Source organism: Heteronotia binoei, chromosome 1, assembly GCF_032191835.1.
Source record: "Heteronotia binoei isolate CCM8104 ecotype False Entrance Well chromosome 1, APGP_CSIRO_Hbin_v1, whole genome shotgun sequence".
Lineage (NCBI taxonomy): Eukaryota > Metazoa > Chordata > Lepidosauria > Squamata > Gekkonidae > Heteronotia > Heteronotia binoei.
In genome coordinates, this window is record NC_083223.1 from 139,730,054 (window position 1) to 139,752,949 (window position 22,896).

Here is a 22,896-nt window from a genome sequence, read left to right on the forward strand (position 1 = left end):
TAGACTGATGGGATGGTTAAAGTTGCCCTCTCCTCCACCCTCCTCCTCCCAGCTGGTCTATCTATAAAAAGCTAATCTGCCAATCAATCTAATAACTATTTAACCAAAAGCCCCACCCTAAATCTTCCCACAAAATCATTAGCTAAAAATCTAATTAATTTAGTTCTAAAAGCTCATTAATTATAAAAAAACCCTCCCAATAAATATACTTCCCTAATTAATTTGCCACAGTTCAAATTTTTTCTCAGTTTAGCTGATAATCAACAATCTAATTTAAATAACCAACAAAACCACAATCCATATTATTATTAAATTGGCAGTTTTAGATGAGAACATGGGGCAAATTATGCTAAATGGGAAGTGGTGGGAATCTTTCCATGTTGCTGCCATCAAAAATGTTCATCGTGACATTTAATTCCATCCTTTAATTGACACACTGTATACATATGATTTATTTTTAACAGCTTCCTAATTACTCTAGCAGCCCAATTAATGGCTGTTTATAGGGGCAGGGTTTACACAATTTGTGAGGGATGATAGGAAAGTCTCCAACCACTGCAAGCATCCTCTGCAACATGGCAAAGATCCTTGAGTAAATTCTTGAATGATGCAGTGCAGCAGATTAAGATAGCAGAATGTCTGCTACCTAGTCCTACCTACATTCTGAAATACATTATTTAAAAGTCTCTTGCTTTGATTTCATGGGGACTCTTATTTCCCTGTAATATTTTAGTGCTAAAGTTCTGTTGTCATTTTAAGTGGATGGGCAACTCAGTTGTATGAGCCCACATTAATCACAGTTAGTGTAAAATCAGACACTTGGAAAGCCAATCTTGAAGAATTCCACTCCCAAATCCTTATACCTGGGGAAGACCAGCACAGAATTGTACCTGCTTTCCTTTGATTGGAGAGGCCTTGTAATAAATTTCAGCCATGGCAACCCAAAGCACAGCCTCTTCTTTGCCCTGCCTCCAGTATTGCAGTATATTTAAATAAGAACATAAGAACATAAGAGAAGTCATGTTGGATCAGGCCAATGGCCCGTCCAGTCCAACACTCTGTGTCACACAGTGGCAAAAAATTTTATATATACACACACACTGTGGCTAATAGCCACTGATGGACCTGTGCTCCATATTTTTATCTAAACCCCTCTTGAAGGTGGCTATATTTGTGGCCGCCACCACCTCCTGTGGCAGTGAATTCCACACGTTAATCACCCTTTGGGTGAAGAAGTACTTCCTTTTATCCGTTTTAACCTGTCTGCTCAGCAATTTCATCGAATGCCCACGAGTTCTTGTATTGTGAGAAAGGGAGAAAAGTACTTCTTTCTCTACTTTCTCCATCCCATGCATTATCTTGTAAACCTCTATCATGTCACCCCGCAGTCGACGTTTCTCCAAGCTAAAGAGTCCCAAGTGTTTCAACCTTTCTTCATAGGGAAAGTGCTCCAGCCCTTTAATCATTCTAGTTGCCCTTTTCTGGACTTTCTCCAATGCTATAATATCCTTTTTGAGGTGCGGCAACCAGAACTGCACACAGTACTCCAAATGAGACCGCACCATCGATTTATACAGGGGCATTATGATACTGGCTGATTTGTTTTCAATTCCCTTCCTAATAATTCCCAGCATGGCGTTGGCCTTTTTTATTGCAAACGCACACTGTCTTGACATTTTCAGTGAGTTATCTACCACGACCCCAAGATCTCTCTCTTGGTCAGTCTCTGCCAGTTCACACCCCATCAACTTGTATTTGTAGCTGGGATTCTTGGCCCCAATGTGCATTACTTTGCACTTGGCCACATTGAACCGCATCTGCCATGTCGATGCCCACTCACCCAGCCTCAACAGATCCCTTTTGAGTTCCTCACAATCCTCTCTGGTTCTCACCACCCCTAACAATTTAGTGTCATCCGCAAACTTGGCCACTTCACTGCTCACTCCCAACTCTAAATACCCCATGTAGCATTGTAGGATGGCTCTTGTTCTAGCCACTCACATACTCAGCAGTGCTAATGGAAACTGCAGAACCTATGGTATATTTGGGAAGGGACTCCAGATGTGACCTTTCATTAGCAGCACAGCCCTTAAGCTTGATCCTGTCAGCAGTTGTGCTTGCTGATATACAAACTAGCTTAATTTTTCATAAATGTTCAATAAATTCAGAATGTTCAAAAAATTCATGAATGTCCAGAGGAGGGTGACGAAGATGGTGAGGGATCTGGAGACCAAGTCCTATGAAGAAAGGTTGAAGGAGCTGGGCATGTTTAGCCTGGAGAGGAGGTGGCTGAGAGGTGATATGATCACCATCTTCAAGTACTTGAAGGGCTGTCATCTAGAGGATGGTGTAGAATTGTTTTCTGTGGCCCCAGAAGGTAGGACCAGAGCCAATGGGTTGAAATTAAATCAAAAGAGTTCCGGCTCAACATTAGGAAGAACTTCCTGACCCTTAAAGCGGTTCCTCAGTGGAGCAGGCTTCCTCAGGAGGTGGTGGGCTCTCCTTCTTTGGAGGTTTTTAAATAAAGGCTAGATGGCCATCTGACAGCAATGAAGATTCTGTGAATTTAGGGGGAAGTATTTGTGAGTTTCCTGCATTGTGCAGGCGGTTGGACTAGATGATCCTGGAGGTCCTTTCCAGCTCTAGGATTCTATAATTCTAATTCTTGCTCAATACCTTTTCAGAGGCAGCTTGTCTATTCAGTAAAAGTTAAACATAAACACTGAGACTGCTGGAAAAGATATAGAAAGCAAATGTACTATGAAGTAATAAGCATGACTGTTGAAGATTGTTTTACAGCAAAATACTTAATCATGTATCTAATTCAGACCCATCATTTATATCAAGAGATTTGCTGTATTTTCCTTCATTCATCTGTACGCACATCTGGTGTGTTCCCGTTCCCACCCCACTAGTAAATTTTGATTTGGTGCATGAAAATGCTACACATTCTTTAAAGGTTCATTATATTCAGCAGTCACATAACAGTAGTTATATTTCACATCTATTAAAATATTTTTAAAGCCTTCTGACTGTAATTTTAAACATCCAGATTAAATTACTGTTACCATGCACTGTGTCACCCTGTGTTCTGACATCTTAACTACAAGAGTGATAGAGATTAGAAAAATGGAATAAAGACGTTGACTCCCAAGGCTGCTGGTGCTGAACAAGATGAGACACTGATCACAGATCTTTCTGCAGCCCCCCCCCCCTTTAAAAACAGTCATGGGGGGGGGATAAGATTGGAACCACATCAATCTGGAAGTCAGAAGCTAAACCAGCTCCTGCATAATTTCCCCTATGCTAATAAATACCCCTGGGAAGGAAGGCAGCATGGCATGGCTCAATCTCATCAAATCTCAGAAACTAAGCAGGGTCAGTGATTGGATAGGTGATTATGAAGGAAAAGTCTGAGGAGAAGGCAATGGCAAGCCACCTCTGCTTCTCACCTGCCTTGAAAGCCCATGGCTGGTGTTGATTTAGTTGCAACTTGATAGCAGATACATATTAAACGATAACTCTTCCCATTCTGCAATTTACTCCATGAAGGAAAATCCACAGGTGTCTATGGGCGTTTTCGCACTGACCTTAATCAGCAGCGACGCCCCTCTTCACCGCACAGGATCGGTGCGGATTTCGCACTAATTGCCGCGGAGCACCCGGAAGAGCCGGAAAGTCCCGCGGCTTTTGCGGCGCAAATGGAAACTGGTTTTTGGCGGTTTCCATTTGCGCCGCAAAAGCCGCGGGACTTTCCGGCTCTTCCGGGTGCTCCGCGGCAATTAGTGCGAAATCCGCGCCGATCCTGCGCGGTGAAGAGGGGCGTTGCTGCTGATTAAGGTCAGTGCGAAAACACCCTATATGATTCTGTGCCCCCCCAGGCAAGTTGTAACTATTTGAATTGGGAAAACAGTGTGGGGAAAAGATTTATCGTAAGTCCATGGCCCCAATCTGTTTAGAGTTTTTTTTAACCACCACTACCATTACCACCTGTGAGACCTCCCCTGCTTTTGTCTCATTTGACACATTGCTACCCTTGTTGGTATTCAGTTATTCTTTGTATACTAAGTACCAGTACAATAGTTCACACATAGAAGTAATAAAATCTCTTCGAAATGAGCCTTTAAAGAAAAAAAATTGCAGCCAAATGTAAGGATGGGTGCATTATGTATACAATTATTTATGATCATACTAAGGGTGAGTAATCTGGACATCCAGAAGCTAGAAGTTAAATGCGCTGACTCCCTTTTGTATTCTATCCACATTCACAAGATCGGCAACACCTAACCAAAGTTTGACAACATCAGCAATGATAGCTACAAATCAGCATAGGTACTCTTTTAAAGAGATACTTCCTCTTTAGTATGTTTGTGGTCACCATTGCTGAGAAAGATCAAATTCTGCTGTTTAAGACAAAATGGATCATTTTGCCTGTCCCAAGGTAACATGCTCATGTGTTTAATTGACAATTTTGACTTATCTCAGTCAGCTGGCATGAGGTTGATAGCCTATGTTGGTCCAGTCTATTTGGGAAGCTAGGGACTTGGAGTAGGCCCTCCTGAGTTGTGCTGTATCAGTTATAGGGTTGCCAATCCCCAGGTGGGGGCAGGGGATCCCTCGGTTTGGAGGCCCTCCCCCCGCTTCAGGGTCGTCAGAAAGCGGGGGGAGGGGAGGGAAATGTCTGCTGGGAAATCTATTATTCCCTATAGAGTTTTATTCCCATAAAAAATCATGGAGAATTGATCCGCGAGTATCTGGGGCTCTGGAGAGGCTGTCTTTTGGGGTAGAGGCACCAAATTTTCAGCATAGCATCTAGTGCCTCTCCCCAAAATACCCCCCAAGTTTCAAAAATATTGGACCAGGGGGTCCAATTCTATGAGCCCCAAAAGAAGGTGCCCCTATCCTTCATTATTTCCTATGGGAGGAAGGCATTCAAAAGGTGTGCCGTCCCTTTAAATGTGATGGCCAGAACTCCCTTGGAGTTCAATTATGCTTGTCACAGCCTTGATCTTGGCTCCACCCCTAATGTCTCCTAGCTCCACCCCCAAAGTCTCCTGGCTCCACCCCCAAAGTCCCCAGATATTTCTTGAATTGGACTTGGCAACCCTAATCAGTTATGGAATTCTTTCTGTAAGAACTTGATATATCCACTTGCTCCATCCCTTTAGGCATTAGAGGAAATTTCCCTCCTCTAGTCAGTTATCTGCTCTCTAGTGTCTTATAACTGCTCAGTGTCTATTGTTTTGTAGTTTGTTTAAACTGCATATTATAATTTTTTCGTGAACCATCTTGGGCTGATGAATTTTAAACTGCAATGGTAAAAAAAGTGGGAGGAGAGAATGATAATGAGTAGAACACTGCAGAAATCTATTAATCTTTGTTTTATTATCCTCTCCTTGCATCTTTAGTAACATTTCTGTGGTTCCTCCAACTCCTCCTCCATTCTCTGAAAATACAAGTGGATTTAATACTGTGGTAAAGTATACTTATGTTTTTCAGTTGAATTGGCTAAACTAAACATACTGCTTTTAGTATTGTCAACTGTTATTTCCCTTGTGCAGTCTTTTCCCAAGTTTTCCCCCCTTTTAATCTTTTTTTTCTGAATGACATTGTGACACTGTGTGTATGTAAGTCAGTTTCTGAGGGCCATAGTAGATGTGATAGTGGCAGATCTATATGTTTAAACTCTAGATCTGTCACAATAAAGCACATATATGGAATGGGGGAAGAACTCACCCTTCCTTTGAAATTATCTCCTTGTAGTTTGTCTCCAACTTTACTTGTCCTTCAGACTGATATAGGAAGTGACCTCAGGTAGGAGATTTTGGGGAGAAGGCACTAGAGATGTAAGTCATTTTCACTGCTTAAACTGGATTCCCCTCCTGCCTACATGATTGTAGTTTTAAGCATCATGTGTAGTTTGCCTCTGTCACTGGGCTTAGATTAGAATCACAGCCATTCACATTTGCATCTTCTTCCAGTCTCCAATTTAACACTGCCATTATGTGATACTTGACATGATAGTTGGCATGGTTGGCATGGAAATACTGAGAGGTTTCTGTCCTCTTTGACCATACTTTTCAGTCTTAGCTTTATAGTTTCTACCTCTTTTCTTACTTTCCTTACTGCATTTTCAGAATTAACTCCCTCCATCCCTGTCTCTCCATCGTAATATAGTTTCATTTAATTAATACATCTCAAGCAAAATGAAGCCTAGGGGAAACAGTTAGACAGCACTCTGCACTTTTTCTTTTTAGAATGCCTGAATCAGATTAGGACATAGAGCAGGGGTGGCCACACTTGCTTAATGTAAGCCACATAGAATAAATGTCCGATGTTTGAGGGAGGGAGGAAGAAAGGGCAAATAAATGGGGAGGGAGAGATTGAAAGAAAGCAACTTTAAATGTATTCTCTAAGCTGCCAGCTGGCTTGGCTAAGATAAGAGTTTTAAAGAGACGAATACCTTCTCCAAGCCAGCCAACAGGGCAGTGGGGGCTTTGAGAGCTGCACAATATGTGTAAAACAGCCACATGTGGCTCCCAAGCTACAGTTTGGCCACCCCTGGCATAGAGTTTCTAAGTACTTCCTCCCTACTTTAAAACTTGGTATAGGACAGGGAGCAGTAACAAACAGCAGAGCAACAACATTTTAGCATATCTATCAGCCTGACATGCACTGTGTCAAGATCCATCTTGGTTTAAAAACTGATTTTAAAAACTTTTTTGATGAAGGGAGGAGGTTCATTAGTTAATATTTTAGATGAATATGAATACTTTCAGAGGTGGCAAGCTGGAGAAAATTAAATGTTATTTAAAAGTTGATGGTAAGGGGCAGAACAATGGATTAATGGCAGTTGTGGATACAGTTTCTTATTTTGTGCATAGATCAGTTTACGTAGAATTTAGGCATTTATCCTTCTATGTACATGCATTTTAGGCGTTTCTTTGTTGTCATTGCTGCTGTTATAAACTCCCAGTGCTTTGGTAGATGCCAAAGGACTAGACAGAGCTTTCTTGCCCTTTGCAAGCATTTGTAATTCCATCCCTGCCAGGACTTGTGCCCACTATTGCTTGGCTGCAGCAGTTATAGCTCTGTCTGCAAGTCTTGCACACATACTTCCTTTGCAGTTTTTAAGGGCATGTGATACTAGAAGCTTTGATAACACAGCTCCTTATTTTATCTCTCTATCTTTTTTGTTTCTATTTCACAGGAACATGACCAGAGGAAAACTTTCCATAGGTCTGTGGAGAATTTATTTCTGTCTTTTACCACACATATAAGGAGTAAGTGTTTGCATTGACTTTTACTGTTCTAAAATCTGACCTGAATGGTTAGATCTCAGTAGAATCTGTCCTGGTCAGTATCTGGATGAGTGAATATCAAGGAAGTCCAGGGTCATGAATGATGCAGAAGCAGATATTTGCAAACCACCTCTGAATGTCTCTTGCCTTGAAAATCACATGGGGTCCAGGTAAAAGCTACCTATGCCAGCTGGCATCTGGGCTAGTATCAGCTCCTCTGGCATGGGCTGGCTGGTCTTCTGTCAAGACTGGGGTTTAAAATGCCTTTTAAAATAAGGTAGTGTGTTCTGTGGTTTGATCAGTGTGGTCTCTAATCCAAACTCCACCTGACAGACAGGCCCTAAGGCATCTGAAAGCAGCAATTCCAACTGAGGCATGAAGTAAACAAGGGAAAATAGAAAATTTTAGTCACCTTCTTGGATGGAATAAGGCTGTTCAGTAAAGAGGCTTAAAACTATATACAAATATAACACACAGCATTTCCTGGTCTCAGTTAACTGTTCTTTGTTCTTCTGTTTTGTTATCAGCCAAGCCTGGGTTTTTAAGCTGAATCTTTGGCCTTTCCTTAGCTTTAGAAATCTAGCAGTGAACTGTAAGCTCCTTCTGGAAATTCCAGTCACTTACTGAACTACCCCTGAAAACAAGCCCTGATGCAGCCTAGTTTCCTCTTTCAGCTGTTCACTGAGATTTGCCTGCTTTCTCACAAAAGCCAGGGTCTGAGATATACAAAATTTCCTGATAAAGGATTTCTTCCTTCCTAGTCCTCTGAAGGCACAAACCATGCCTGAAAACGTCCACTGTTTTAGCCTGCTTACTATCAAATCAGGTTCTGAGACAAAGTCTCCTTAGGCAGGATCTGTCTAACCCAACACTCTGAAGGTGCCAGTCCTATCTGACATGAGCTGACAATGTAACGTATGTGACTCTTTCACTCCCCTCCCATTTGGTTCCTTCAGCCACCATAATTACCCTCTCTATATATACACCAAACAGGAATACAAGGGAATGGTGCCTGACAGAACATAAGAACATATATGAACATATGAAGCTGCCTTATACTGAATCAGACCCTCGGTCCATTAGAGTCAGTATTGTCTACTCAGACTGGCAGCAGCTCTCCAGGGTCTCAAGCTGAGGTTTTTCATGCCTATTTGCCTGGACCCTTTTTAGTTCGAGATGCTGGGGATTGAACCTGGGACCTTCCGCTTACCAAGCAGATGCTCTACCACTGAGCCACCGCCCCTTCCCTTAAAGGGGAAGAACCTTTACCCATCAGTCACAGCTTATTAATAGCTGCTTACTTCCATTGCCCACTGCTGACTTTCTTCTCCCTTCCCCAATCCAGAAATAGTGAAGAAGTGCAAATCATTAAAGTGGATGCCCAGGACTTGTTCTTCCAATCCCACACCCCCAAGCCAACTTGGCTTGCCCTCCTTTATTATCTTTTTCTGTAGCCGCAGGATGGCTGTGCCTGTTGAAGGTGGCCTGCTGGTAATGTCACCAGTATTGAGAAGTGTGGCAAATGGAATGGCTGTGCTCTTAGGCTTCTACAGGTTTGAAGTATCTTCAGAAGCTTCTTAATAAACTGTCAGGGTGGTGGTAGTTATATCAGGTTTGTTAAAAGCTACTGGGGCAGTGAAATAGATTTAGAGACTAGTCCAAGGCAGATTGTTAGAAATGATCTTGCACAGCTACTGCACACCAGCAAGTTACAGAAATATAAATGATCACTGTCTTGGAAGCGTATCCCACTGAATTGGAGCTTGCTCATCCATAATGTGCTCACAACTTTGTAAGGCAAATACACCTGCAGGCAACAGAACACATATTACCAGTTTGGTTTTCTGTAATATCTCTATTATTCCTTTAATCTGTAACTAATTTCACATAATATATTTGAGCACAATATGTTTAAACTGTTATCTATTTAACAATTTAATTATTCATTACATGTTCTAGGATGTGCTTTTTGGGTTTGATATAGAGAAGTTGCTGATACAGAGAAGTTGCTAAAAATCTTAGAATACTCTGATGGTAGTACAAAACCACATGTAATTTGTAGTAGATATTACCCATATTGGAAACTGATCATGGGGTGTAGTGCCTCATTAGCTGCTTTCACCCTAGTTTAGACCTCTTTATGGGCATGGAGTGGAGTGTATCTGATAGCTAAACAGACTAACTGTAGTTCCTGTAGGGGGTGATCAGACAGAGCCTTTTAATGTGTGTCACATAGTTTGTTTACTGCAAGCAAATAGCCAATAAACAAATATTGATTGATATTTATAAAGAGCAGTGGAATGGCTTTGGAAGGATTTAAAAAGATTCAGACTGTCATTTGGCATCAGCAAGGTGCACAACCTCAGACACTCTCTGTTAAAATAGAGTGTGCTGTACATTATGAGATAATGGTTTTCTTTATTCATATGGGGTAGTTCTAGAGAAAATTCCAATGTTTTATATTTCTGTTGTGTAACACTACCATCATTTTTTCAAAAATATAGATCCAGGTGGGCAGCTGTGTTGGTCTGAAACAGCAGAACAGATTTAGAGTTCAGTTGCATCTTTAAGACTGCATGAAAGCTCATACCTTGAATAAACTATTTTTGGTCTTAAAGGTATCACTGGACTCAAAATCTTTTTTTTTTCATAAATAGATACTGCCAAGGTGTTATAAATTCCTGTCCAATCTTGTAAATATGCTTCTCATATTTTGCACAGTGTCATAAATCAGGTTCGGATTTATGAATGAGAAATTACTTGTGTTTTAAGTAGCAGTATTGTTTCATGCATAAGCGCTGGTGCTTGCCTTGGTGTGAGAAGGGGAGACGTGTGTGACCCGAAGAAATTTGTAGTGACACATGTCAAGAGACACACCTGACTGTAGCTCTCTTGCCTGGGTCCACAGCATGCTTGTAGACATACATCTCCCTTTCTCAATTTATTGTGCTGAACAAAACTTGTTGAAAACCCAGCTTCTCTATGTATTTCTCCAAGAAGAACCATTTGAGGGCCAAAATAGATGTGATGACATCTACAAGCCTGACCTGTGGATGTTGCTGCCATTTTAAAGTGATTTTAAAAATGACACGAGGGCAAACTAGTTGTTAGTTGAACACATTCTCCCAGAAGAGAGACAGTTTGGTGTAGTGGTTAGTAGCAGTGAACTCTAATCTGGAGAACTTGGTTTGATTCCCCACTCCTCCACATACACCTGCTGGGCGTTCTTGGGTCAGCCACAGTTCTCTCAAAGCTATTCTCTCAAGAGCAGTTGTCTCAAGAGCTCTCTCAGCCTCACCTACCTCACAAGGTGTCTGTTGTGGAGAGGGGACGGGAAAGGAGATTGTAACCCGCTGAGACTCTGGGTAAAGGGAGCAGTGTAAATCCAATCCCCTCCTCCTCATTATTTTTGTTATTACACTCATGGGTCTGACGCATGTGATTTAAATGCCGTGAAGGCCAGATCAAAATTAGATCCACAATGCAGCAAACTGAGGTGCCCTTGTGTTGGAAGAACAGACTGGTGATGTCTTTTGTTCAGTCCTCCAAGACTACAATCACCATAGAGCAAGCTAGCCTTGTAAGCTCTTGAAGGATTGGCTACCTCAGGGGTATGTGGCCTAATATATAAAGGAGTTTCTGCTACAAAAAAAACCCTGAATAAATCCACCAGTATTGGTTTCTTAACTTAAAGCAAAGGCTCTCTATACAATTTTTGAGATAGTATGGTAACTATTAGACTAGGTCATGCTGCTGTGCTGAAACTCAGAAAGAGCACTCTAAGTGAAGGTAAGGACAGTTGCCTGACTAGTCCAGCCATTCGAAACCAGACCCAACAACTTGTTTCCTCTTCCACACCTTTGCAAGAGCTGAAACAGCTGTGGGGTCTGTGTGTGCAGCCATTTCTGCACTCAGGTCCAAAGGGGAGGGGACATGAGTACCTCAGATTGGTGCACTGAAGGCCTAAACCTGATTTTTAAATCTCACAGATTGGTCCCATTTGTGCCATTATGTCTAGTTTGGCCCTGTTGTCAGTTGAACAGATTCCCCCAGAAGATAATGAAATGTGTCAGGAACTGGACATTTTGCTAGAAAACTGTACTTATTGGCTTAGATTATTGTATCCCTCCCTCCCATGTTTGGGCGTGCCTTTCACTCTTTTGTTTATCCAAGCAAGCACTGCTATGTATGTGGCAAGCATGCATGTTTTATAATGCGTCCCTCAGCACTTAGTTAATTCTTTTCCTTTAAGATTAATCTTAAAAACATAGATAAATGCAATTGAAGGATGGCTTCCTGGAGGATGTTTGAATCTACCCCACCAGATGGAACAATTTTTCTTTCTCAGAATTACCAAAACCCCAGCATAAATTTTAAAAATATTGTTTATATATGTTTGTTTTTTTCATCTTCCTTTTATTTTCTAGATATCTCCAAGTCCCAGAATGACATGCTAGTTGAAAAATGTCTTCTAACGACGGATTATGGACAGGAGATGGAACTAAGGAAAGAAAAGAGGAGTCAGTCTGATACCGCCATTGATATTGGAACCAGGGTATTTTTCACAGATTCTAAAGGGCAGTTTAGAGAGCAAATTTCTCCAGTGAACTTCTCATTGACTTCTGAAAGCAATACCAGGTTCTGCAACAACAACAACAACAACAACAACAACAACAATTTTTATTTGTATCCCGCCCTCCCCGCCAGAGCAGGCTCAGGGCGGCTAACAGCATAATTTCATACATTGGTCATACAAATATTAAATAAAACTACATTGACAGTTTAAATAAAATTCTGATTAAAATTCTAAAATTAATAAAATATACTAGTGCTATGATTACGTTTACGTTTACAATGGCGAGTTCTTTAACAGTTTCCCTTTTAATCAGTGAAGGCCAATCGGAAGAGGGTAGTCTTGCAGGCCCTGCGGAACTGTTCAAGGTCCCGCAGGGCCCGCGTTTCCTCTGGAAGTTGGTTCCATAGGCGTGGAGCCATAGTAGAGAAAGCTTGGTTGTGGGTGCTTTGCAATTTCACCTCTTTCGGCCCGGGAATGTTCAGCAGGTTTTTCCTGGCTGACCTCAGTGCTCTCTGGGGTTCGTATGGGGAGAGACGGTCCCTAAGGTAGGCAGGTCCTCGGCCATATAGGGTTTTAAAGGTAATAACCAGCACTTTGTAATGAATCCGGTATACAACTGGCAGCCAGTGCAGTTCGCGCAGCCCAGGCTGTATGTGCCCCCACATTGGGAGCCCCAACAGCAATCTAGCCGCCGCATTCTGCACTAGCTGCAGCTTCTGGGTTTGGTACAGAGGCAGCCCCATGTAGAGGGCATTACAGTAGTCTAGTCTTGAGGTGACCGTTGCATGAATCACCGTTGCCAGATCTTGGCGCTCTAGGAAGGGAGCCAGCTGCTTTGCCCGCCTCAGATGGAAAAAAAAAACTTTCAGCGGCGCCCCGTCGAAGACCGGGAGAGGTATTTCTCCTCCCCGGGCGCCCCGATCTAGGCAAAGGACTTCTGTCTTCGCTGGATTCAGTTTCAGCCCACTCTGCCTTAACCAGGTTGCCATAGCCTGCAGAGCCCGGTCTAAGTTCTCTGGGACGTAGTCAGGCCGGCCGTCCATTAGTAGATAGAGCTGGGTGTCATCCGCATATTGGTGGCACCCAAGCCCATATCTCCTGGCAATCTGGGCAAGGGGGCGCAGGTAGATATTAAATAACATCGGTGAGAAAACTGCTCCCTGAGGCACTCCACAATCCAGTGTGCGTCTCTGGGACAGCTCGCCTCCGATTGCCACCCTTTGTCCCCGATCTTCAAGGAAGGAGGAAAGCCATTGTAGGGCTGACCCCCTAACCCCCACATCGACGAGGCGGCGAGTCAGTAGCCGATGGTCAACCATATTGAATGCAGCTGACAGGTCTAACAACATCAGCACTGTCACACCACCCCGATCCAGATGCCGTTGAAGATCATCCACCAGGGCGACCAGTACTGTCTCCGTCCTGTGGCCCGGGCGAAAGCCAGATTGGCAAGGGTCTAGGATGGAAGCGTCATCCAAAAAGCCCTGCAACTGCAACGCCACTGCCCTCTCTATAATTTTACCTAAGAACGATAAATTAGAGACCGGTCGGTAATTTGCCAATTCGGCCGGGTCTGTTGTACTTTTTTTCAGGAGGGGACGGACCAACATAACTTGAGACTGGAAAAGCTTTTCAAAACTGCTAATAGTCACATAAGTGTGATGTTTCTGGTCTTAGTTCAATTAACATGTTTGGTATAATTAGAAAGTCTTTTATTTATGTTTTTTTCCTGCTAAGACTAGAGAAGGAGTGTTGGGAGGGGGTCACAGTGTGCATAACAAGTTCCTGCATGTGTGGACCACCCTGTTACCTTTTATGGAAAGAATACATGCAGGTCTGCGCCTTCCAGTGGTGTGAACAAAGTGATCTTTTAGAGTGGGAGAGTTTCATATATGAATGACACTCTTGCAGTGGCTGAAAATTGTTGGATTGGGTCCACTGTGGTAACAGAACAAGCAACCAAATGAATGAAAATTTGTTTACAGATTAAACAGGCCCCAAGTCTTCAGCGACTTACAAGTGGAACACAAATGGAATGTGGAATTACTCCTGAAAGGGATTCCATTCAAAAGGTCACTTCATCCAGTCCCCTAAGTGGCATATTTTCTGCCGGCATAAAACGAGTGAGTATTGATTGTGTTTTCCTCCTGTGTTTCCTTCCCAGTGCAGGGAAATAGATTCTAAATAGGTATCTACATAGATTCCTGAAATACATTATTGAAACTTAAATATTCACTTGTGCTACTTTTCACCAAACAATGGACAATTCCCTTCACCAAGAATATACTGAGTGTTACAAACCATCATAAGACTGCAGACATCTTATATTTATGATTTTCTACAGTTCTTGTCAGCAGGGCATGTGTGTGGATGTAAACAGCTCCATTAACCAAAGAAAGCAAAAATAAGATTGCTACCAGGAAAGCCAGAAACACAACAATCTTCTTCTGAACTGAAGGTGGCTGTAGTGTTCTCAAACTTTATGTTGCATAGGAGTAATGTCTAAACAGAGAAACATGAATAATGGCTTTGACATTATTTCTTTTCCTTGTCTTTTTACAGGATAGTTTGTATAGCATAAACAGTACTTGCAGTGAGGCTGGCAGCTTTGAGAAAGTTGATGTCAGTGGTGAAATAGAACTTGCCATCAGATATATTTTCAACACTAGCATTTTAGAAATATGTGTTAAGGCCTGCAAGAATTTGGCATATGGAGAGGAGAGAAAGAAAAAGTGCAATCCGTAAGTTTCTTTTGTTTTGCATGTGCAGGGGGGAAGGCAGCCGTTCAGTGCATTCATCTACAGGAACTAATGTGGGTCACAAACCAATTTAAATAATCTATTTAACTTCCAGTTATACAGTGGTGTATTTGCAGGAATTTATTTCGCTGCAAACATTTACTGGCCAGAAGGGGGCAAAAGAATGAGTTGTTTAGGAAGAAACCAAGTTACTGATTGTACCTCCCTAGACATAGATTTTTTCAAAAGTAAGTGTGATTTAGAGCAGTGTCATATGTCATTTTTTAGGAATTTGAGTAAAATTCTTTTATATTGAAATGAATGCTAGCCATAGTCAAAAACTGATTTTGACAAATACTTCTGTTTGATTCAGTGGGGTGTCAGTCCTTATTCTGAACTTAAATTATCCTTCTTCCTATAAGCTACAGTTCCTTTCTCCTGACAGAGAGTGAGTTTAAACCCCTTTAACTGCTCTGTTTGGGTAGAAATTTGGTAAATCTAGATTTTCCTAAAGAAGATTAAAGGTTTTAAAAAATATGGCCACTCCTCTCTTTTTCTTATCCTCCCTAATGGTCAGAGCACATCAACTTTGCACCAGATGGAGGGCTGTTTTGCATAAATCTATGCATCACCCCAATTTGTTGATTGGCAGTTAAATGTGTAAACTGACATCATGATAAGAAAGATCTAACCGTGGTGTAAATAACTAATTGATACATACAAATAATCAACATTTAAATGTGACTATATTTCCCAGTAAAAAACGAGATTGATTTCATTTGATTTGATTCTAACTTTGCAAGAGGTTCTCAAAATTTTAGGGCATTTCTGAGTAACAAGTGGGGATAAGGAGGGTTAGCCTTGCAAACAGTTGTCACTTAAAATGTAACTGCAGCTGAACAGGCTCTCTTGAGCTGGAATTCTGTTGGTTGGAGCACACAGCCTCCAAAGAAGGGTGTGTGTGTGTGAGGATTTTGGAAAAATCACAACATGATTCTGGTAGCAGTGGTGCTGTGGAATTTTGATTACTTGTATCGCCTCCCAAAGAAAACCTGCGGCAAACACTCACATGACTATATTCCACACACTAATCATAACACCATTTATTGTGGAGGCAATACTGTGTTTTGAATGCTCACAAATGAAATATACAGTATCTCTAGAATCTTGAGGGGAAATGTGAGAAATGTGCACAATAAATGATAAACAGGTTGTCCCAGAAAGCTGTGAGAACAAAACAAAACCCACCGAATGTAGCAGAAATTAATGAGTAGCAAACATTGGCTTTATTTTCTGCCTTCCTTCCTTTTAACTACTCTTAACTGCTGTCTCCATCTCTAATTGCAAGGTATGTCAAGACTTATTTGCTACCTGGTAAATCTCCTCAGAATAAACGGAAGACATCAATCAAAAAGAACACAAGGGATCCTGCTTTCCATGAAACATTAAAGGTACATTGCAGCAATAGTTATAATCCAAATATCTCCCTCCCTACATACTCTGTTTCTCACATAGCAAAATTTTCCTTGCTATTTCAGGAAATTTCCAGTGAAGGAAGATCAGTTAAAGGCATATTTAAGCCAGTTCTTGTTCAGGACAGCCAAATCTTAAGAAAGAGCATAGAAATTGAATGTTACTTGATCGATGATGCAGCCATAAGTTTCTAGAATGTACTATCTAGTCGAGAACAATATTAATACACATGGATTATCTGTCTTACAAAGGATAGCTTCCACTTGTGTCTCATGCAGTGTTAATATATGAATCATGTAGCTGTTTGAATACTTAAGCCAATAAGAGTAAATGTCCACCATATAAACTTCATCTTCCTAATGCCAGTGTCTCATTCTTCACTGTAACGATGGCTTGTACACATACAATGCTTCAGTGATCATCAGAGGCAGAGAATTTCCTAGTTCTGGGGGAGGGACTGAGGCTGGACCCAGAGCCATTGCTGTGCTAGGTCCTTAAAAGATCTGGGGCCCAGTGACATCATAGGGAGGGGCCTCCATGGTCACTATCTATGGAGGCAGGGCTATGGTTGATTTAGGGAGGAGCTCCCCAGAAATTTAGGGGGGCTTGGGAACCCCCCTAACAAACACCCCTTGGCTGGGTCAAATCTAGGAAAAGGTAGGAGCTGGCCAGTGGTTGTCGTGTTATCTCAGTGGTCTTCTGTTGTGTTCTGTTTTTGAAATTTACTTTTAGAATAGAATTCTGCACATCTGAGTAAAGGCTACCAATAAATGTTCTTATTAATGCAGAATAAAATTGTAACTAGAAAGTTAAGAAAACAGTCACTTTAAGATCTTCAAATAAACAAATATACACTTTCCCTAGACCTCAGGTCAGAGGTCTGCCTCCCCTGGTGGATCCTGCTGCAAGAGATCTTTTCTTTCTGTTGTAAGGAATGTTATAAAATCTCTTTCCCCATTAACCATTAGCTCTGGCAGAGGTTGTCCTTGAAAGGGCAGCTGCTGTGAGAGCCCTCTCAGCCCCACCCACCTCACAGGGTGTCTGTTGTGGGGGGGAAAGATATGGGAGATTGTAAGCCTCTCTGAGTCTCTGATTCAGAAGGAAGGGCGGGGTATAAATCTACAATTCTTCTTCTTCTTCTAAGGGAGGCTCAGTTCCTGCCCATAGTTTATGCCTATGGTGTTCATATTAAAAGACATTGGGAGATATCAGTTTTACTGACTATTGTGACTCATCAGTCCAGAGTTTAGGGACATTTCATCCTAACTTCATAGGGATATTGCATTTGAAAATCTTGCAAAACTCTCAGAGGGGTTATTTGCCAATCTTCCTGCTTTTTCAGTTCTGGCCCCAACCTGGTGGAATGAGCTCCCCATAGAGATCAGACCTGTTACAGTTCCACAGGGTCTGTAAGATGGAGCTATTCCACCAGGCTTCGAGTTGAGGCAGTGGACATCTAATAGCATCTGCCCCTCCTGCTCAAACTGCCTTAAATTGTCTACTTAAAATTGGCAAAAAATCACCACTGAACAGATCTAACCCAAGGAAACCAAGTCTGCCATCTTAATGTTATTTAATAGTTTTAAAATTGATGTGGTCTTAGACTTTTAGAGACAATTATTATATTATGTATCTTCTTGTATTATTTTATTTTATAACCTACCCTGAGCCTGCTTTGGCAGGAAGGGTAGGATAAAAATAACATGAATGAATGAATGAATGAATGAATGAATGAATGAATGAATGAATGAATGTTTGTTGGGGAGGTCTCCCTCAGAGTATTCACTGAGCCATCAAGATTCTAGGCAAACTAGGCAATTGTCTACGGTGCTGGCCTGGGATGCTGAATTGGGTGCCCCCATGTGACTCAATGAAGGAAGTGTCCCATCCATATACTTGCCAGAGTTGATTCTGCTCAGCTTCTGAGATGTGACAAGATCAGGCTTGCCTGGGCTATCCAGGTCAGGGAGCAATTTCAGGTTTTATGCTTTTCATTTTCCCCATAATTATCTGTTTTTGAAAAATGGTTATCAGTGCAGGGGTGGGGGGGAGGGGGTGCCAGAAGTTAGCCTTGCCTAGGGTACCAGATAGTCTAGGGCTGGACCTGAAGATGGGATGACAGAATGGCTCAGAGCCCCTTTCTCTTTCATAACTGAATAGAAGATACAGTTCAACCAACTGTAGCTGAAATTACTTGTCCCTACCTGACAAGCTCATGGTCAGGAAGGTTCATAAGGGATTAGGCAGTCCTTCAGATACATTAGTCCCAAACCATATACAGTCCCAAACTCTGGGCAACAGCTGCCACTTGCTTATCTAGCAGTAGACTTGGGTCCAAGACTATGAACCCATTCCTTCAAGAGGAGTGCAACCACATTCAGAACAGGTGACCCCTTTATATCCCAAACCATATACAGCTTTGCAGGTCAAGACCTGAATCTTGAATTATGGCTGGAAATAGAATGGCAGCCGGTATAGACAGGCCAGCACTGTAGTTATATCATCCCTACAGCCCATTCCAGTTAACATCCTGGCTGCGGCATTCTGTAGCAGTTGAAATTTCCAAACACTTTCCAAGGGCAGCCGCGTGTGGAGCACATTGCAGTAATCCAGTCTAGATGTAACCAAGGCATGCAGCACAGTGGCCAGATTTTTTCTGTCCAAGAAAGTCTGCAGCTGTCTAACTTAACCAGTTGAAGCTGGTAAAAGGAACTCTGGGCAACAGCTGCCACTTGCTTATCTAGCAGTAGACTTTCCTTCAAGAGGAGTGCAACCCCATCCAGAACAGGTGACCCCTTTATATCCCAAAGCAGACCTTCCAGTGACCAGTAGCACTTCCATCTTGTAAGGATTAAGCTTCAGTTTATTAGCACATATCTGCTCCAAAACTGCCTCCAGCCAATATAATATCCTCAACTCATCCCTTTAGTATAGCTGTCAGCTATGTTCCAAGCAAGTCTGGATTTCCTCTGAAGCTTATATGGAGTCTCCCAATTACAAAACAGCATAAAGTTTCTGTATAAGATAACCTGCCCAACACTTACAATCTTCCAAAATATACAACCATGACAAGTTGGTGGATTTGTTCTAAAGTGCACTGAGTTCACAGAAAGCAATGGTGAGACCCAACAAGTTGCTGAAGTGATCCTGTTTGTAGTGTACTTAAGATTGATTTTTTTCTGGGGGTTTACTTTATTGTCTTTTCAAGTCAGGGAGGAAGATTTATTTCTCATTTTCCATAGATCTCATTGGGGAGGAGGTGCAGTTAATAGAAATTAGTTAATTCATTATATTACATGGAAGATTTCTTATAATTCTTATACCAGTTCCATTTATCATTACAGTACAAGATTGAATACTCCCAGCTGGAAATGCGACAACTTCAGGTGTCTGTCTGGCATTCTGGAACTTTCAGACGCCGAGTTTTCCTTGGAGAAGTGGTCATACCATTTGCTTCTTGGAATTTTGAAGACAAGTCAAATCAGTTGTTTAGTTGGTATCAACTCAAAGCAAAGGTGTCTTGGGCTTTATTTTAAATCTGCTATCTTTAATTTTTCCAGGATCTTATATATTTTTAATGTGTAAAATATTAGTTTGTTTATTTCAAAGATTTCTATGCTGCCTTTCCACTTAACTTTCTAACCATGTATGTAACTTTGCTAAAACTGGTTTATTTACCAGAAAATTGAAGAATAGCTAATGTAACACAAATGTTTTTAAAAGGGCCTTGAGGAAATCCACAAAATTATAGGCCAGCTAGCCTAACATCTGTTCCAGGTAAATTAGAAGCTGTTATTAAAGACAAAATTATTAAATACATAAAGGAATAAAGCTTGCTGGGGGAAAATCAGCATGGCTTCAGTAAAAGAAAGTCTTGTCTTACCATTGCAGGGTTTTTTTGCAAGGGTTAACAAGCATATGATAAGGGTGATCTAATGTTATATACTTGGATTTTCAAGATCTTTTGACAGGTTCCTTTATTGTATTAGGAATTAGGGGTATCCAGTGAAGTTGATAAGCAGTAGATCCAGAACAAAAAAAGAAGTGATGCTTCATTTAACAAGTAGCTTGTGGAATTCAGTGCCAGCAGAAGTATTGATGGCCACTTACATAGATAACTTCAAAAGGGGATAAAGCAGATTATTGGAGCATATACCATGGTGACTAAAAGAAACTTCCACTTTCACAGACAGTAACACTGTGAATTAATAGTGCAAGGAGGCAACATCAGGAGAAGACCTTGGCATCTGTGCCCTGTTTTTTGGTCCTCTGGGACAACTAATTGGCCACTGTGTGAGACATGATGCTTGGATTAGATGGACCATTAGGGCTGATCCAGCAAGACACTACTTATGTATGTTTCTATTCCTTCCAAGAGGTGAAACATTCAAACCAGCCTAATATTTATGTGTACAACACTTGCCTTTAGTTTCTAACATTTTGACACAAATTTCAGTAAAACAATTTTTATATTCTTTGAGAAGAGGGGTAGCACAGAAAGATGCTAGTAGATAAACTAGATTTCAGCACCACCCCCTTCCTGCCTTCTTGCTCTTGAAGTAAGCAATGGGGAATCAGGACCTTATTCTTTGGCTTTGGCTTATCTACTCCAACTCTGTCCATAAATGTAGCTAAAACATACAAATAATAATTATAAATAGGAATAATGATAAAACTTGCATTCGGTCCTCACATAACTTTGTTAATTCACAAACCAATGATACTGCACTTGAAGAATTCAAAGTGCTTTGTGGGTTTAAAATCGACCATTCTGAACACTTCAGCCAGGACTTTGAGCTGCCAGCACAGCTCCACTGGGACTTGGTCATTGCTTTATTCTCAGCCCAGAAGGCTTTCAAGTAGTAGATATACATTTTTATTAAATACATAAATTAGGAGCTGGTGCACTAGTGTTGGAATCAGGGCAGATAATGATAGGAATAGGATAGTGTTGGGAACAGGGGTGTGCATTTGGATACACCAGAGCTGAAAATAAATCTGAAATTAGCTGGTTTTGATCAGCTCAGATATTCAGAATGATCTCCCAAACTCAAAATGATGAGAGTAACAAAAATTTATCTAGTGGAGTGTTTCAGGTTTCAAGGCATTAGGAGCCAAGAGCAAGAGAGAGGAAGCTGAGCTCACTTAGCAGCGGTTTGGGAGCATCTCTCTTTGAAATTTGAAGTACCATTATTATTATTTTTTGTAGACTTGGTCTCTATACTGTCCATAGAAAATGGGTGGTCAAGCTGGCCTCCCAAGTTTACCTAAATCAGTTTTAGTTGGGATCTCCAGTCTCTTTAAATTTTAAAGGGCCATTATTTGCTGTGGGGATATACTTGACCTCCCCATTTCAGAGGCCAATTCTTCCCATAGAAAATCATGGTTCTTTAAATTTTAATGGAATGGAGATTAGGGATTGGTATTTTTCATATATGGATATTAGGGAGCTGAAAAATATTAGTATCCCCAGTTATCCAGTTTCCAAATACTGGCTTGGCATTTGGACCCACGGTCTCCCCTCCCCTCCATGATTCCAGTATTATTTGGCTCCATTATTCTTTATCAGGAATCTTTTTGGAGGGGCTTTTAAAAAAGCTAACTGCAGCAAACTTGCTAGTATCTGTCCTTTAAATAGTCCCTTTCAAGTGAATTGGACCAAAAGGTACCCCCCACCCCAGCCATCTTCCATTGTTTGCTATGAGGGGGGTATAATTCTGTGCTTTCTCCAGAACAAAGAATAGCCAAAGACACAAGAGCAAGCAAAACAATCCCTGGCTAAAAGCCTCTCTGGGACTGCTTTTTCCCACTCACACAGAGTGCCTACTACTCTCCACAATCTCTCTCACACAGGTTCAGGGTTACATGTAGGTCAGGCTGTGTCTCACTACTACCCTTCTTGTCTCTTCTACAATACAGAGAGCCCACCCTGACCACTTCATATTTCAGTCCTCACTCACAGAGACAGCAGCAGACAGGTAGCCCATCTCCCTTTAATACTCTCTCCTCACACAAACACTTCACAGAGTCATTGAAGTTGGGGACTCAAACACTATTCCATTCACACACCACCACTGTTCATATTCTAGAATATATATCGACCAAGATCTTAGCTTATATGTCTGGTACTTTCTCTGAGACAAGCAGCTCACAGGGTTAAACAAGGAATTAACTTTTATTATGGCTTGAACACAACCTGGCAGAAAGTAAACTAAAGGTTACAACATTTCTTTTCCATGGAACTTTTGAACCATTTCCCTATTCCAGCATTTGGAATCTTTTGTTACAAATTGACTTTTCTTTCCAGTTAGATGTAAACTGTTTTTTGCTACTGTTACTGAAAGGCGCTGCCTGATATAAATGGAGTACCCCAGTGCAAAGATACAGAGAGTCTCCTATTCTTGGTAAACAAAATGGAGTCCGACCAAAGACAGGCCAAGACAACACTCCATCTAGAATGCGTAGAGTGGACCCAGTAGAGAGCCTGGTTTGGTTGGTGCCTGCATTCTGCATCTCAGCACAATCTCACTCATTCCTCCTCTGGCATCGCCGCCCAAATGGGATGCATAATGACATGGAAACTACGGGTAAGTAGTACTCTCACTCTGATCTTCTGGAATTTGCCAAATGTCTCTTCCTCCAGTCTATCACCTCTACCTTGCTAAAATCCAATCTAATGCATAACTTCATTGATCCTACCTTTAAGTCTTTGATCCCTTTGCGAGTGTCAGACAAAGCCCGGTAACAAATTATGCAGTTCCTCCAAACTTTTCTTAGCAAAATGTGTGAAGTTTCCCAACATAGCGAT

The 22,896-nt window shown here is 41.5% G+C and overlaps 1 protein-coding gene across 1 annotated transcript in view; it reads left to right on the forward strand.

Moving 5' to 3' along the window:
- SYTL3 (synaptotagmin like 3) overlaps nt 1–22,896 on the forward strand; it is a 46,962-nt gene that overhangs the window by 15,222 nt on the left and 8,844 nt on the right. Inside the window, exons 7-13 of the mRNA XM_060241509.1 lie at nt 5,409–5,475; nt 7,211–7,283; nt 11,729–11,856; nt 13,863–14,000; nt 14,440–14,618; nt 15,964–16,066; nt 19,433–19,603. Coding sequence (XP_060097492.1) covers nt 5,409–5,475; nt 7,211–7,283; nt 11,729–11,856; nt 13,863–14,000; nt 14,440–14,618; nt 15,964–16,066; nt 19,433–19,603 — 859 coding nt within the window. The remainder of the gene's footprint in view (nt 1–5,408; nt 5,476–7,210; nt 7,284–11,728; nt 11,857–13,862; nt 14,001–14,439; nt 14,619–15,963; nt 16,067–19,432; nt 19,604–22,896) is intronic.